Source organism: Ailuropoda melanoleuca, chromosome 16 (genome assembly GCF_002007445.2).
Source record: "Ailuropoda melanoleuca isolate Jingjing chromosome 16, ASM200744v2, whole genome shotgun sequence".
NCBI lineage: Eukaryota > Metazoa > Chordata > Mammalia > Carnivora > Ursidae > Ailuropoda > Ailuropoda melanoleuca.
The window spans coordinates 40,662,085-40,678,390 of NC_048233.1; the positions used below are offsets into that span (position 1 = coordinate 40,662,085).

General features: G+C 37.8%; 1 protein-coding gene across 5 annotated transcripts in view; it reads left to right on the plus strand.

Annotated features, from left to right (window-relative positions):
- Positions 1-16,306, plus strand: part of DIP2B (disco interacting protein 2 homolog B) — a 227,426-nt gene that overhangs the window by 125,644 nt on the left and 85,476 nt on the right. For all 5 annotated transcript variants that reach the window (XM_034645524.1, XM_034645522.1, XM_034645523.1 and 2 more), the window contains exon 4: positions 14,322-14,447. In XM_034645524.1, coding sequence (XP_034501415.1) covers positions 14,322-14,447 — 126 coding nt within the window. The remainder of the gene's footprint in view (positions 1-14,321; positions 14,448-16,306) is intronic.

Below are 16,306 nucleotides of genomic sequence, written 5' to 3' on the forward strand. Positions count from 1 at the left end.
TCAGTCATTTATTACCTGTTATGTGCCAGGTGTGGCAGACGCTCAGTATTTGCTGGGGCTACAGCAGCAAATACGACGTTTCTGCACTCAAGGGCAGAAGGGGAGCCAGACAGGTACAACGGCAACATGAGTAAATAAATAAGAAGGTGGGGGGCTAGGGTCATGTAGGGTGGTACTGGGAGAGCTTAGTGGACTGTTGAAAGAGGCAGACCCTTCTGTGTTTGCCAGACCTGTAGATCAAGTCTTCTTACTCATGGAGCTGGAACAGAAACTCACAATGAAATTGCAAATTAGGAGACTCTTAAACTTTTATGTCTTGTGACCCAAAAGGTACCCATAAGAAGGGAAAAGGCAACACGCTGTGGCTGGCAGTGGGAACGTGCCCTGCCATATCGTGGCCACGACTGATAACCAGAGAAACAAATCCTGGACCCTCAGGAGGACCTGTGGCATAGCTAGCCCATCCCGTGCCCATCTGTTGTCCACTAAGGCAATCTCTGCAGCCCATTCACTGTCTTACAAAGTAGCAGAATTCAGCCATCAAACTAATTGCAGTGCTCTTTTACTGTCTTCATACTTTTGACTCCTGTACCAGCCAAGCTTTAATCTTTTCTTGACTTGGAAAACAGAGTGTATATCACGTCCTTTCAGAAACTGCTTTAGAGAAAACGAGGAAAAGGACATGGTTGCAGAGTTGTGTCAGACCTTTTGTGAGCTGATTTTATTAGATACATTTTTTTTTTTTATTTGACAGAGAGGGACAGCCAGCGAGAGAGGGAACACAAGCAGGGGGAGTGGGAAAGGAAGAAGCAGGCTCTTAGCGGAGGAGCCTGATGTGGGGCTCGATCCCAGAACCCTGGGATCACGCCCTGAGCCGAAGGCAGACGCTTAATGACTGCGCCACCCAGGCACCCCTAGGTACATATTTTTATACACTGAAAGGAAGGAACAAGAAGTGTTCCATCAAAAACATAGAAATCCCACACCACACCAGAATTTTCCCTTATACCTAACCTAGTCTTGAGCAGTCAGGGGAGGCTTTCTCAGAGAGTAAGACATCTGAGTGGTGTCGTAGCAGACAGACAGTGTTAGGGAGATAGCATCCGGTAGTAGACCTGAAAGGGGTTCAGTATGACTGGAACTTAGAATGCGAGGACCTAGAAATAGGTGAGAGATGAGTCTAGAAAGATTACCAGGGACGGGATCTTGAGGAATCTTGAATACCGTTGAAGAATTTCAGCAGAGCAGTTACGTAGATTGGTGTTTGTTCTGGTGGTTTGCTCCAGCTGCTGACTGCATTGTCTGCCGTTCCTGTGTTCCCGTGCCTGGCACAGGGCCAAACACATGTAAGGGCTAAATAGATATTTTGGGAAAAGAAAGAATAAAAGTAGTTATTAGTTAAGAAATGGATTAGAGGGAGGTACAGCTGGATGTAGAAAAACCTCTCAGGAACTCCTCTTTGTTGCCAAGACCCGGGCCCGTTTTTCCAGGCACCCACTGTTGCCTTTTAAGGCTGGGGCCCAGGTTCAGCAGCAATGGGTTCTGACCAGTCTGGAAGGGTTTGGGCCTCTAAACTCTCATCCCTGGCCTTCTGGGAGTTTTGTGGATCCTCCCACCACCACTCCCCCTTTTTGTGTGTTTTTATAGCATGTAAGGAAAGAATGAGTAAGAAACCAAAAAGGTGATTCTCTACGTCCTGTGTGTAGGCTGATCACACACAGAAAAAGGCTATAGTGACCTTTAGTGTAAAATTTTGACCTTCATCAACTAAAACCTAACCATCTTCTCTGGCCCCTGTTCTTTTATATCAGTTCTTTCAGATTTACCCCAAATATTGGAAAATGTAGCCTATGAATCAAATACTGGTTAGCAGACTGTGGAGTCTCTTAGTAGGTGCAGGGGTTTTGAGGGTTTAAGAGTAGGGTTTTGATATTTGTGTCACAGGGACCTTTTCTTTTGCGGTAGTAGCAAGCAGGCTAGAGAGGAGGTAAAGTAGGGAAGAAAAAGGTGATTTAAAAGCCCTGAAGATATTGAAAGCTGTGAGAGTACTGCAATACTGTCATGAGGGAGAAAATGAAAAAGCCGTGCAAGCCTGGATTTTGGGTGAAAATCACATTTTTCAGTATATTAGGAATCACTTGGCCAAATTGCAAAGGAAAACTCAACAAATTGTGGCTTCTATGAATAAGAAGAAATCAACAGTCGCAGCAGAAGTAGAGCAAATAAATGGTAGAAATTGTTGGAAGTTGAACTTCACCTCTTTGGCACTCCATCCTTAGGAAGGGTTACATTTACGTGTCATGTGTTGACAGTGGCATGAGAACATAGGGTGTGTTTGGTAAAAATCACAAGCATTCAGAATAAACTGGTGGGTACACAGAAGGGGTTTAATGATGTTAGTGAGTGTAACTGGAAAATCCTTTCTTATTTGGTGGAGGCTTATTAATACCTGTGACATTTCAACTAGTCATAATCAAATCTTAGTAGACTTAGTAGTTTATGTTTCAGACATGGTGTAAAGAGCTTATATGTATTCAGAGTTAGATCTGACCTGATTCTATTCTTTGCACTTAGCCAGGAAGTTCTGACATTTCAAATACATGTATTAGTACCTTTTTTTCCTGCATATCAAGGCATGATACTCCTTTCTATACATATGTTATGGGCACAAGTGTAGAAAATACACAGTTGGTGTCTGAGATGGAAAGTGATCTTATGGTAAGTCATTCTAATAACTCCTTTAAAGTTAAAGTTTTGAGGCATTTGCTACCTAAAACAAAACAACAAAAACAAAAAAGGACTTTAAAGTATCCATATCACCTTTTCAGCACAAACAGTAGCGCTGGGAAATGATACCCAGCTTTCACATGCTTCTGGCAGAGGTTCCCCAAGTCAGCCGTGTCTGGGGACTGAAATTCGGAGGTCACTTCTTTATCAAAGATCAGGGTGAATTGTATGCTGGCGAATGAATCAAATCCAGTTAGGAGAGCTGCCTGTTATTATCAATAAGAAGCTTTGCTAATATAGTAACTGTGAACCTCTCCTTTTGACATTGACGTATGGGCCAGGGCTTATCATGTTAGAAAATAGATGGGTGGTTTGATTTGTTCTGTGGTCTGATGTTAGAATCCTTGTGGTAGAGAAGAACATGCTGGGTAATTGTTAATTATCCAAATGTTATGGGCCTTGTAAAGCTTGATCATTGTGAATAATTCCCTGGTTTTAGCAAGTTTACTATTACAGGTTTCGTATCTCATGCAAAAATACTTCTGGATATGTAGTATTTTTAATTAATAACTGTGAGCATTTGATTTGCTGTTGTTGAAGAAGTGCTTTTTCTCAGTATAAGCAGTTAATCATTTGTTTTCCACAGTAGCTAAGAACCATAATTCATCTAATATAAGAAGGACACTTTTCACATTTTAACATGTCTGAAATCAAGGTATGTTTTATATAGGATAGCATCATAGATTCAATAAAGTATGGTAATCTTGAGTCAACTAAGTAAACCTCAGGGACACTAAAATAGTATAATAAATATAAATGCAGTGTAAAACATTATTTCAGAGCCATAAGTAAGTTGGTATTGTGGTCTTAAAGGTAACAGCACAATATTTTGGCAAATTTTTAAAAGTCTAAATATTCATACATTTTTACCCTGAAATTCCACTTCTAAGAATTTATTTTACACAAATACCTACATATGTGCACAAAGATATATATGCAAATATTATTGTTGTAATATTATTCATAATAATACAATAGTTAAATAAGTTATAACAGGTCCACACAATGGAATTATATGAAAGTTGATTTTCATATTCTATGAAGGCTCATAGAAGAACAATGAGGTAGATTTTTTGTGCAGATATGGAGAGAATGTACTGTGTGTGTGTATCCATACTTATATAGCGTTTTTTTTTTAAGATTTATTTATTCATTTTAGAGAGAGAGCAGAGGAGAGGGACAGAGGGAGAGAGAAACTCTAAGCAAACTCCATGCTAAGCATAGAGCCTGACGTGGGGCTCAATCTCAAAACACCAAGATCATGACCTGAGCTGAAACAGAGTTGGTCGCTTAATCAGCTGCGCCACTCAGGTGCCCCAAGATATACAAAATATATTTTTAATAAATGCAAGACAGTGTGTAGCACATGATCTGATTTTTATAAATACTTATAATAACAATAATTATACATATTATTTGTACACAGATGCAGAAACCTGGAAGAATATGTAGCAAACTATTGAGGTGGGATTAGTTCTTAGAGGTGCTGGATCTAGGGAAAATTTTCACTTCAGCATTTTATGTGCTTATATCTTTTCCAATACCTTTTTCCAGTTTTTTTAATTGCAGTAAAATACAAAATACATAAAATAAACAAAAAAATAGCATATAGTTTTTTTCCTTTCTTTTATTGAGGTATAATTGGCATATTACATTAGGTCAGGTATATAACACAATGATTCAGTATTGTAAAATGAGCACCACAATAAGTCTAGTTAGCATCCAACACCATACATAGTTACAAAAAATTTTTTTTCTTGGGGTGTGGACTCAAGATTTGTTCTCTTAGGGGCACCTGGATGGCTCAGTTGGTTAAGCGTCCAGTTCTTGATTTCGACTCAGGTTGTGATCTCGGGGGTGTGGGATTGAGCCCGATGTTGGGCTCTGTTGTCAGTGGGGAGTCTGCTTGAGGTTCTCTCTCTCTCCCTCTGCCTCTTCCCCTGCTCTCTCCCTAAATAAATAAAATCTTTTAAAAAAAGACTTATTCTCTTAGCAACTTTCAAATGTACAATACAATATTATTAACGGTAGCCACTACGATGTACGTTCCATCCCCATGACTTAATTATTTTATAACTGTAAGTTTGTAAAAGATAGTTTTAAAAATGATAGCCCTCGATAAATGATTTAAAGCCTTAAGTCAGTTATTGTTCTTAATGATTTTTACTCTTAAGTATGGATTCTTCTGACTTCATACAGGGAGCTAAATGGAACAGTAACTCCCTCTGTCACCCTAATTGAGAACTTTATTTCTCTGTCCAAATCTGATCTCTGACATGGTGGCATTTGCTAAGATAGTTGCCCCGGATACACCAGGACCATTTTACTTCTATATTAACATGCTTCCTTGTGCCAAGGAAAGTAAATTGAGTTTATTTCAACTCCGCAAGAATTTATTGTAGACCTCCTAGGAGCTGAGCACAATTTAGACGCTGGAGAAACACAGGCAGACATACAAGAGTCTGTTCTTAAACACAGGAATCCTTTATACAAGGTAGAGGCAGCATAGATGAGGGGGTGACAGGGGAAGGAGCCTGGAAGCTGGGCGCTGTCGAGGGCAGGCTTCTTGGAGGTGTTGAAGGATGAGTCTTCGTTTGCTATATAGATATTCCAGGCTAAAGATACGTATTCTGGGGGCTCCTGGGTGGCTCAGTCGTTAAGCGTCTGCCTTCGGCTCAGGGCGTGATCCTGGCGTTCTGGGATCGAGCCCCACATCGGGCTCCTCTGCTGGGAGCCTGCTTCTTCCTCTCCCACTCCCCCTGCTTGTGTTCCCTCTCTCGCTGGCTGTCTCTCTCTGTCAAGTAAATAAATAAAATCTTTAAAAATAAATAAATAAATAAATAAATAAATAAATAAATAATAAAGATACATATTCTGTATAGGGGAATGTGAAATGCAGATTAAATTTTATTTAAATTAAATTAAAATTTCGCTGTCCGTCCCCCCTAGCACACGGCATGGTGCCAAAATTAATGTGATATCCTCATGTTCCAGAGTTTAATAGTTGCTGCCTCTGCCATAATTAAAAATGTTAAAGTGGTTGGTACCTTGGAAATTGGTAAAAATGGCATGACTACTTGATGGCTTGCAGGTAACTCTTGAACTGTACTTCTCTATTTACTGACTCAACTTACCCATGGGTCTGGCTTTCAGTCTGTCCGTTATCTGCCTACCTGTCTATAGGTCCTATCTGTTCATCCATCCATCCTAACAGGTAAGGGCACTCAGTGTCTGTTCTGCCCCACTGATGTACTTAAGCCCGTCTATGGCACTTACACATCATGTCTTAACCACTTCATAAAAACAAGCCAAAAATAGGAGCAGCTGCTTTAAAACTGTAAAATAACATTTTCCCTTAACTCTTGGGGAAAGATGAAAAAAATGGTTCAGTGCCTAAGCCTATTTTATTAAGGTTGAGCTGTTTATCCTTTTAAAAATTTATTTGCACGAATTTTTTTTAATCTCTGTTGCTAACATTTAAATTGTATTAGAGGTATTAATGCAAGTAGACAGGAGAAATCAACTAGAGGTATAAGAATTAGAAAAGAAAAAGTAAAACTGTATTTGCACTTGATATAATGTTTATTTAGAAAACCAAGAGAGTCAATGGCAAAATTAATCTAATGAAATAATTCAATAAGGTAGCAAGATACAAAATTAGTACAGAAATCAGTAGCCTTCATATATGCGACCAATAACCAGTTAAAAGACATAATGGTAGAGCAAACCTCATTTACAGAAGCAATAGAAAAGATAAGACCTATTTAGGAAAAACATAAGAAATGTGTAAAGCCTTTATGAAGGAAACCTTAGAATACCCTGGAAGATAAAAAGTAGACATGATAAATGGAAAAGCATCCCTTGTTCTTTGATAGGATAATTCAGCATGATAAAGATGGGAGGACTCCCTAAATTAGTTTATAAATTTAATTCAGTCCCAATAACACTATCAAATTTATCTATGGAGCTAGAAAACATGTTTTTGAAATTCATTTGGAAAAGTAAACATGTAAGAATAGCTAGGAAACACTGAGAAAGAAAACCAATGAAGAGTGACTATACCAAACAGATACCAAAGCATACTCTAAAGACTCTATAATTAAAGCAGTGCGGTATGGCACACAAAGTGGCAGACAGACCACTGAAATAGAATAACAGGTGCAGAAATAGACCAAAGTACTTCTGGGATTTAGTGTATAATAAAGATAGCATTATAAATCATTGGGTCAGAAATGTAATTTTTAATATTTGGTGCTAGGACAGCTAGAAAAATACATAAATCCATACCTCACACCATATGCCAGCAAAAACTTCAAATGGATCAGAGATCTACATTAAAAAAAGAAAAAGTAAGTATGGAAAGAAAACACCAGTCAATTTTTCTATAATCTGGGTTTATAGAAAGCCTTATGGGAGGAAGGCTTTCTGAGACTCAAAATCCAGAAGTGATGAAAGACTACATACAAAATGTTTTTACTGTGGTAAAAAACACATAAATTTACCCTCTTAAAAATTTTTAAGTGTACATTTCAGTATTAACTATGTACATATTAAATAACAGCTGTCTAGAACTCTTTGATCTTACATGACTGAAACTTTATATTTAATGACAACTCCCTGTTTCCCATTCTTTCAGTCTCTGCCAACCACCATTGTACTCTTTACATCAAGAATTTGAGTACTTTAGGTATTTCTTGTAAGGAGAACCAAGCAGTGTTTTGGTTTTTGTGATTGTTTTATTCCACTTAGCGTAATGTCCTCAAGGTTCATCCATGTTGTAGCATATGATAGGATTTCCTTCTTTTTTAGGGTTGAATAATATTCCATTATATATACGTGCACCGTTGTCTTTATACATTCATCCATTCATTGACATTTAGGTTGCTTCCATGTCTTGGGTATTATAAATAATGCTGCATTGAACATTTGTGTGCAGATATCTCTTTGAGATCCTGCTTTTAGCTCTTCTGGATATATACCCAAAAGTGGGATTGCTGGATCATATGATAGTTCTATTTTTCATTTTTTGAGAAACCTTCCATATTTTTCCATAGCAGCTGCACCATTTCACAGTCCCAACAGTGCACAAGCATTCTGATTTCTCCACATCCTCAACAACACTTAACTCTTTTCTTTTCACTTTTCTTTTTTCTCTTTTCCCTCTCCCTTTCCCTCTCCCTCTCTCTCCCTTTCCCTTTCCCCTTCCCCATTTCCTTTTCCTTTCCTTTCCTGTGGCTATCCTGATTGGTACGAAGTAATATGCCATTGTGGCTTTGATTCGCATGTCCCTGATGATTAGTGTTGTTGAGCATCTTTTCATATGATTGTTGTCCATTTGTTTATCTTCTTTGGAGAAATGTGTACTTGAGTCCCATGGCCATTTCAAAATTGAGTTACTTGTTACTGAGTTGTAGGAATTTATGTATTCTGGACATTAATGCCTTATCCAGTATACGGTTTGCAATATTTTCTCCCATTCTGTAAGTTGCCTTTTCACTCTGTTGATCCTTTTGTTGTGTAATAGCTTTTTAGTTTGATGTAGTCCCACCTATTTTTGCTTTTTTTGCTTGTGCTTATAGTGTCATACCCAAGAAATTATTACCCATTCCAAGGTTATGAAGCTTTTCCTCTTATGGTTTCTTCTAAGAGTTCTGTAGTTTTGGGTCTTGTGTGTAGGTTTTTAATTTATTTTGAGTTAATTTTTATATGTGGTGTAAGATAAGTATCCAGTTCCTTTCTTTTATATGTGGATATTTCAGTTTCCCTGACAACATTTGTTGAAGAGACTGTCATTACCAGTTATGCAGTCTTGGCATCCTTGTGAAGGACCATTTGACCATATATATAAGGCTTAGTTTCTGGATTTTCTGCTTTATTGCGTTGGTCTTTATGCCTGTCTCTATGCCAGTATTACACTGTCTTGGTTACTCTGGCTTTCTGATATGTTTTGAAATCTGGAAGTGTGAGGCTTCCAGCTTTATTCTTCTTTCTTGAGATTGTTTTAGCTATTTGGGGTTCTTTGAGATTCCATATACGTTTTAGGATATTTTTTCCTATTTCCTATTTTTCCTATTCCTTGAAAAAGTGCCATTGGATTGTGATAGTAATAGCATTAAATCTGTCTAGGTTACTCTGGGTAGCACGGATATTTTAACAATATTAAATCTCCAGTCCCTGAACATGCGATGTTTTTCCATTTATTTGTGTCTTTCTTTCAGCAGTGTTTCATAGTGTACAATTATTTTGCCTCCTTGGTTATGTTTATTTATAAATATTTTATTCTTTTTTACACCACTGTAAATGAAGTTGTTTTCTTACTTTCCTTTTCAGATAGCTAATTATTAGTATTGAGGGATAATTGATTTTTGTATCTTGATTTTCTATCCCGCAGTTGTTGAATTTGCTTATTAGTTCTAACAGTTTCATGTATGTGTAGAATCTTTAGGGTTTCCTACATATAAGATCATGTCATCTGCAAACAGAAAGTTACTTCTTCCTCTCTAGTTTGGATGCCTTTTATTTCTTTTTCTTGCCTAATTATTCTGGCTAGGACATAGAGTTGAGTAGAAGTGGTGAGAGCAATCATCCTTGCCTTGTTCCTGATCTTTTCACTGTTGACTATGTGGTTAGTTGTGGACTTTTAATAATATGAATTTTATTATTTTGAGAGACCGTCCTTCTATTCCTAGTTTGTTGAGTATTCTTACCATGAAAGTGTTGAATTTTGTCAAATGCTTTTTCTGCATCTATGATGGTCATATGATTTTTGTCCTTCGTTGTGTTGATGTAGAGTCTTACATTTATGGATTTTCCTATGGTTCGACATACAAATCCCACTTGGTCATGGCATATAGTCCTTTTAATGTGCTATTGAATTCAGGTTGTTAGTATTTTGTTCATGATTTTTATATCAGTATTCATCAGGGATATTGGTGTAGGTTTTCTTTTTCTTCTTTAAATTGAAGTATGGTTGACATACAATGTTACATTAGTTTCAGATGTACAATATAGTGATTCAACAAATCTATACATTATGCTGTGCATCCTGCAAGTGTAGCTATTATCTGTCACTATACATTGCTATTACAATACCTTTGACTGTATTCCCTATGCTGTACTTTTTTACGTGACTTATTCATTCCATAACTAGAAGCTTGTATCTCCCACTCCCCTTTACCCATTTTGCTCATCTCCCTACTCTCCTCCCCTATGGCAACCCTCAGTTTGTTCTCTGTACTTACGGGTCTGTTTCTGCCTTTTTAAAAATCTGAGTCTTACTTATTTAAAAAAATTGCAGTATGATTATCATACAGTGTTATATTTTAGTTTCAGGTTACAAAATAGTGATTCAATAATTTTATACATTACTCAGTGCTCATCTTGATAAATATCATCACCACACAATGTTATTTCAATATTATTGACTTCCCTTTGCTCTACTTTTCATCTCTGTGACTTTTTTATTTTATAGGTGGAAGTTTGTACCTCTTAATGCCCTTTATCTATTTCACCTGTCCACCCCACCCATCTCATCTCTAGCAACCACCAGTTTGTAACTGCATTTAAGAGTCCGTTTGGGTTTTTTTGTATATGAGTGAAATCATATGGTATCTGTCTTTCTCTGACTTATTTCACTTCGCATAATACGCTACAGATTCATCCATGTTGTTGCAAATGGCAAGATCTTATTATTTTTAATGACTGAGTAATATTCCATTGTATATTTATACCATATCTTCTTTATTCATTTATCTGTCTATGGACACTTGAGCTGCTTCCATATCTTGACTATTATAAATAATGCTGCAATAAACATAAGGATGCATATATCTTTTTGAATTAGTGTTTTTGTTTTCTTTGGGTAAATACCCAGTAGTGGAATTACCGGACCATGTGGTAGTTCTATTTTTAACTTTTTGAGGAACTTCCATACTGTTTTCCACAGTGGCTGCACCAGTTTGCATTCCCATCAACAGTGTACCAGGGTTCCTTTTTCTCCACATCCTCACAACTTTTGTTATTGTCTTTTTCATCCTAGCCATTCTGACAGGTGTGAGATGAGATCTCATTATAGTTTTTATTTGCATTTCCACACTCTTTGTTTAGGGTTTATGTGACAGTTCCATTGTGTAGGCATTGGCCTTTGGTGATTAGCTCCATCCCCAACCCCTCTCTCCTCCCAAGAAGATGAAGGATGGGACTGAAAGTTCCAAGTTTCTCATCATGGCTTGGTCTTTCTGGTGACCAGCCCCAATCCTGAGGCTGTCAAGGAGGCTACCAAGAGATGCCTAATTAGAACAGAAGACACTTCTGTCACCGAGGAAATTACAAGGGTTTTAAGAGCTCAGTGTCAGGAAATGGGGTAGAGACCAACCGTATATTTCTTATTATGTCACATAATGTTTAATCTGCAACGTTGAGAGGGACCTATGGAATATGAAGAAAAGCAAATTAACGTTATCTGTATTATTCAATGGAATAATATAACCACCAAAAGGGGAAGTGGTGAGAACTAGTCCAAATAGCTTTTGAACACAGTACCTCGACTCAGTGTAAAGACAAAAAGAAATACAATCAAATACTGAACCTCTAGTTAGACTTATTTTTCATAGTAATATGGGATAGTAGTTTTGAAACTACTTTGTGTATTGTAGGATTGAGTGAATGAATAAAATATATTGAGGATTTTGTGAATCAGGTTTCTTACTGTTAGAGAAGGGAGTTATAAATGGAAAAGGGGAAGGTTAGAATGAATTCTATGGTGTTGAAATAGTTATTAATATAAATTTATGGTTTTTAATGTAGATGTAGATATATGTGTGTAAATATTTATTTTCATATTTTTATTCCTTTATCCAGTGAAAGGGCTTAGAAGAAAGATACCCCAGTAGCACTGAGCACTCCTACTTTTAAGATCTTGGTTTCTAAATACCATTCTCCACTAAGAAGAGCCAAGGCTCCTTAGAGAAATGTCTAATTCTAATGCTGGAACAGGGAACATACCTGGAACATCTGAGACCAGAAACAATTACTGCTCAAAATGATGGGAATATGTCAAAAGGACATAAGAGCCAGTTTGATTTGGCCTAATTGGTCAAATTTGGGATAATAGGACCATCAAAATGAGTAATGAAAGTAACAATAGCCATGGAATAAAATGAGAATCAATAGGTCTGTATTGATATAAATCAATAAATTGGGGGACAAAGGGATGCTTTTTCTTAGAAGAATCAACTAATAAATACAGAAGGAATGATGGAGTTATAAATCAACTGCAGGTGCCTGGGTGGCTCAGTTGGTTAAGCATCTGACTTCAGCTTAGGTCTTGATCCCAGGGTCCTGGAATCAAGCCCCGTGTCGGGCTCTCTTCTTGGTGGGGAGCCTGCTTTTCCCTCTCCTCCCTGCTCTTGCTCTCTCTCACTATCTCTGTCTGTCTCTCTCTCAAATAAATAATAAATAAAATCTTTTAAAAAAATAAAATCAACATTATGTAGCTTTTATAATAATAATTGATTCAGCCAAGAATCATCAGTTTATTCTGAAACTAATAGATGAAAGTTGGATCAAATATGTAATAGTTACATTGTCTCAAAACAATTCACCCATAAATTATTTATTAATTACATAAAGAGAAGAATAGTAACTTTGCAATGGATTACTTTAGCAGACACCAGCTTAGCCAAGTAATCAAAGTTACTATCACTGGTAATGGGGCAGATGCTTCCTGACATCATGTTTTGTAAAGGCATTACTTCTGTGGTATTCCTGCCAAAATGTATAACCTGGATCTAATTATGAGGAATATCAATAAACCAAAATTAAGGGACATTCTACAATATAATTAGTCTGTACAATAATGTTAAGGTAATAAAAGACAAAGGCTGAGAAATTGTTCCAGATTATAGGATAATAGAGAGATGTCACAGGTAAATGTAATGTGTGATTCTATATTAGGTCTCAGATCAGGAACAAAGGAGGAAAAACTATAACGGGCATTATTGACAGATAGTAGGCCAGGTTGGAATATGGGTTATGGGTTACATAATAGTTTGTACCAATTCTTAATTTTTGGATTTTGATAAGTGTACTGTGGTTGTATAAGAGTAAAATCCTTGTTCTTAGGAAATACATCTCAGCAATTTTTGGAATTAATCCTACAGAAACAGGATTAGACATGTGTACTAAAGTGAAAATACTGAATTACTGTTGCTTTGAATAGTTGCTATGAATAGTAGCAAAACTTTGGAAACAAAGTTGCTTAAATAAATTGTGGCACAGACATATAGTGAAATTCTCTGCAGAAAGATGTTTCTGGTTATATTAGTGAAGGTTTTTTTGTTGTTGTTGCATGAAACAGGCTGTCTCAGGCTACCTTAAATAGCTGGGGTAAGTTATAGAAGCAAAGGAACAGTTGAGAAACCCTAGAAAAGGAGAGACAGCTTTTGGGGGTCTCAACCCTGAAGTTCAAGAACCTTCCTTCTTTGTAGGGCATTATCATTAAAGTGACTCAGTTCTAGGACCTCTGTTTTCTTGGTTCAGTTTAAATTCCCCCTACCCCAATAAAAGGATCTGATTGGTCCAGCTCTCAAAAGGGGCACCTTTACATAGCACAGACAGGCTTCTAAGGATAGTTTGCATGTCCGCTGACTGGGCCTGTTCCTGAAAGGAGGAAATTCTTGTGAACTAGGAAGCTACTTCAGTTGTTATCTACCTTCATAGGATTTTGCAGAAATGTAGAGTGCATTTTATGGTGGGAGTGGAGAATCTAGAGTTCTGTCTGGATATGTTATTTTTGAGACTCCTATTAGACTTCAAAAGGAGAACTGAATTCTCTTTGGGCCAAAGTGGCAAACAAGTGCCATCAGCCCTTATATTTTTTCTAGATCAGAATCAGCCCTTCTGTTCCCGTGGTATAGAACTGAGGGGTCTCAACCCCTTTCAGATAGTTGAGCTGATCGTAAGCTTCTTTTCCTGAAGAATAGTGGGTGTCCTCTAGGACCTGCCCAACACTCATTCCATTCAGAGTTGGGATTCCCTGCCTGGCACAGGTGCGTGTTAGACTCCTTACCCTCTCCCCACCCCTGCCCCCCATCTCCATTAACCCCTTGTTCGGTGTCTGAAGCAGTCGCGTAATCATTTTGGGCTCCTTTTTCTTTCTCTGTAAAATTATCTTTGACTTCTTCTTTTGTCTCCTCTTTTTCATTTTTATCTTTAACTGTTACAACACAAGTTATAAGTAAAAATCACCTAAACAGCCCTTTTTCCACAGTTGAGGCGGTGATAGTTCAGCTCACAGAAGTAAACACTTGAAGAACCAGAGGAGCTAGAGGCACCTGGGTGGCTCAGACAGTTTATCAGCTGCTTTCAGCCCAGGTCCTGGTGATCGAGCTCCGCATCGGGAGCCTGCTTCTTCCTCTCCCTCTGCTTGCCATTCCCCCTGTTTGTTCTCTCTCCACCCCCCCGTCAAATAAATAAATAAAATCTTGAAAAGAAAAGAACCAGGGGCTAATAAATGCAAATGTTTAATCTTTCAGATATCCATACGGAAGCAGTTCAAGCCGCACTGGCAAAGCATAAAGAACAGAAAATGGCTCTGCCCATGCCAACCAAAAGGCGGTCCACATTCGTCCAGTCTCCTGCAGATGCCTGCACACCTCCTGGTAGGTTTATCAGAACCTTTCTCTCTGACAGTTACTCCTTTGATGTTCCTGAAATAAGCTCTGCTTTTTCTTTTCTGAGGTGGGGCTAGAACTTTCCTCATCATCCAGGCTGCATAAGAGTACACACGGAAGGTGGCAGGTTTTGACTGTCACATTGTAAATGACATACAAAAAGAGGCCTTAAGAGTAAAGCTTTTTTTTTTAATGTCCTTCTGAATTTCCAGCATTTCCTTGGTGTAACCCCCGAACTCATATGGTCATAAATAAACACAGGCCAAAGCTTAGGGTCTAAAAAAATCCTTCTGTGGTTTAATAGCTATTTTCGTTGACATCTAAAATATGACCCATACTCATACATTTCTTTGACAAATTTGTACTCCTATATCAGATGCTTTGTCTCTACAGAGTAAGTGCACTTGGGACAAAATTTTATATGTCATTTAAAGACGATGTGAGAGCAGTAGTGCAAAGTTTTAATAGATCTGAAAAACATATGTAAGTGTGTTTGTGTATGTGCTAATATATTTTGTATACATTTATATATTTTTAAGAATCCACTTTTTATAATGGGTTCACAAGATCAGTGAGAACTAAGCGTCTCCCTTCCATCCTCATTCCCCAGACGTGGAATCTCTGCCCCTGCTAAAGTAAATTTAGGAGTTTTCACTTGCTGAGAAGCAACTGGAACAATTTTAAGTTGTCTTGTCTATTTAGAATCTTTCCCAAAGTTCCTAAAAACCTTAAAATTTTTAACTGAAATCCCAAACAAGATTTCCATGTAGGCCTCTGAGACTAAACATAATAAATCTATTTCAGAGCCTCAATATAGTATCTGTCTGTCTACTGTCATGTCACTGGTAATGAAATCTTTAAGGAAAAATTTTTTCCCTGTAGTTCTGGTCTAAAGGACTTACCATATCTTTGGGGAGAAGGTTACATTGTCGTGATTGTCTTTGATTCGCAGCTGTCAAATTGAGCTATTTACACTGATCCTGTTCCCTGGTCCGGGTTCACTTTAATAGTTTTCTCCTAGATTTTGGCTAACTTCTGAGTATTTGGGTGTGCTGTGGGCTCATTAACTGTGTGTGCTTTTTTTTTTTTTTTCCCCTCTACATCTGTGGTGTCAATATGTTTGAAAGAGAAATAGCTTTGTGGCTTCAAGTGTTTCTCAAAACGTACCACAGGATACCTCTAGCAGACCTTCACAATAAGACATTTTGTGTCTGTAATGGTGCATACTTCCAGCCCATTCATTCCAAATCTTGGATGGTTTTCCTCCCACATTAGTATAGCACCAAATGGGTCCTGGTGGACAAAGGGGGCTCTCAGTTTAGTAGCTATCCCTTGTTGGCAGATTCTGCCACCGCACGGCTGAGGGTTCAATTGTAATAAATGGCAAAGGGTAGGGAGCAACGTGACTCGCAGTTCTTAGGAACAGTCCTCTCCGTAGCTGTATTAAAGAAATGCAGTTTCAGAGTAAATAGTCTTCTCTCATGGCCTTGGGTTAAATATGAGAGTGCAGCAAAGGATCTTGAGAATGCTCAGAAGGACTGGAAACCTTTTTTCTCCCCTTACAAAAGTCACTGCCTGAGGGGAATTTACCAACTCCAGAAACAAGTCATGGCTATTCATTGCTGAATGAGACCACAGTCCTTTGGAATTCACTACAGTCCTCTGGAGCTCTAAACACTTAATGGTCTACTCTGTCTGCAGCCTTAAAGATGTGGCATAATGTTCCTGGTCACCTTATGTGTCTAAGTAATTTCATGATTATAAAGATATGGTCCTCTCTCCTAAGACCTTTATTCAGCAGGGCAGAGTGATAAAAAGGTTTCCTAGCCATTTATCTCCAGATCCAG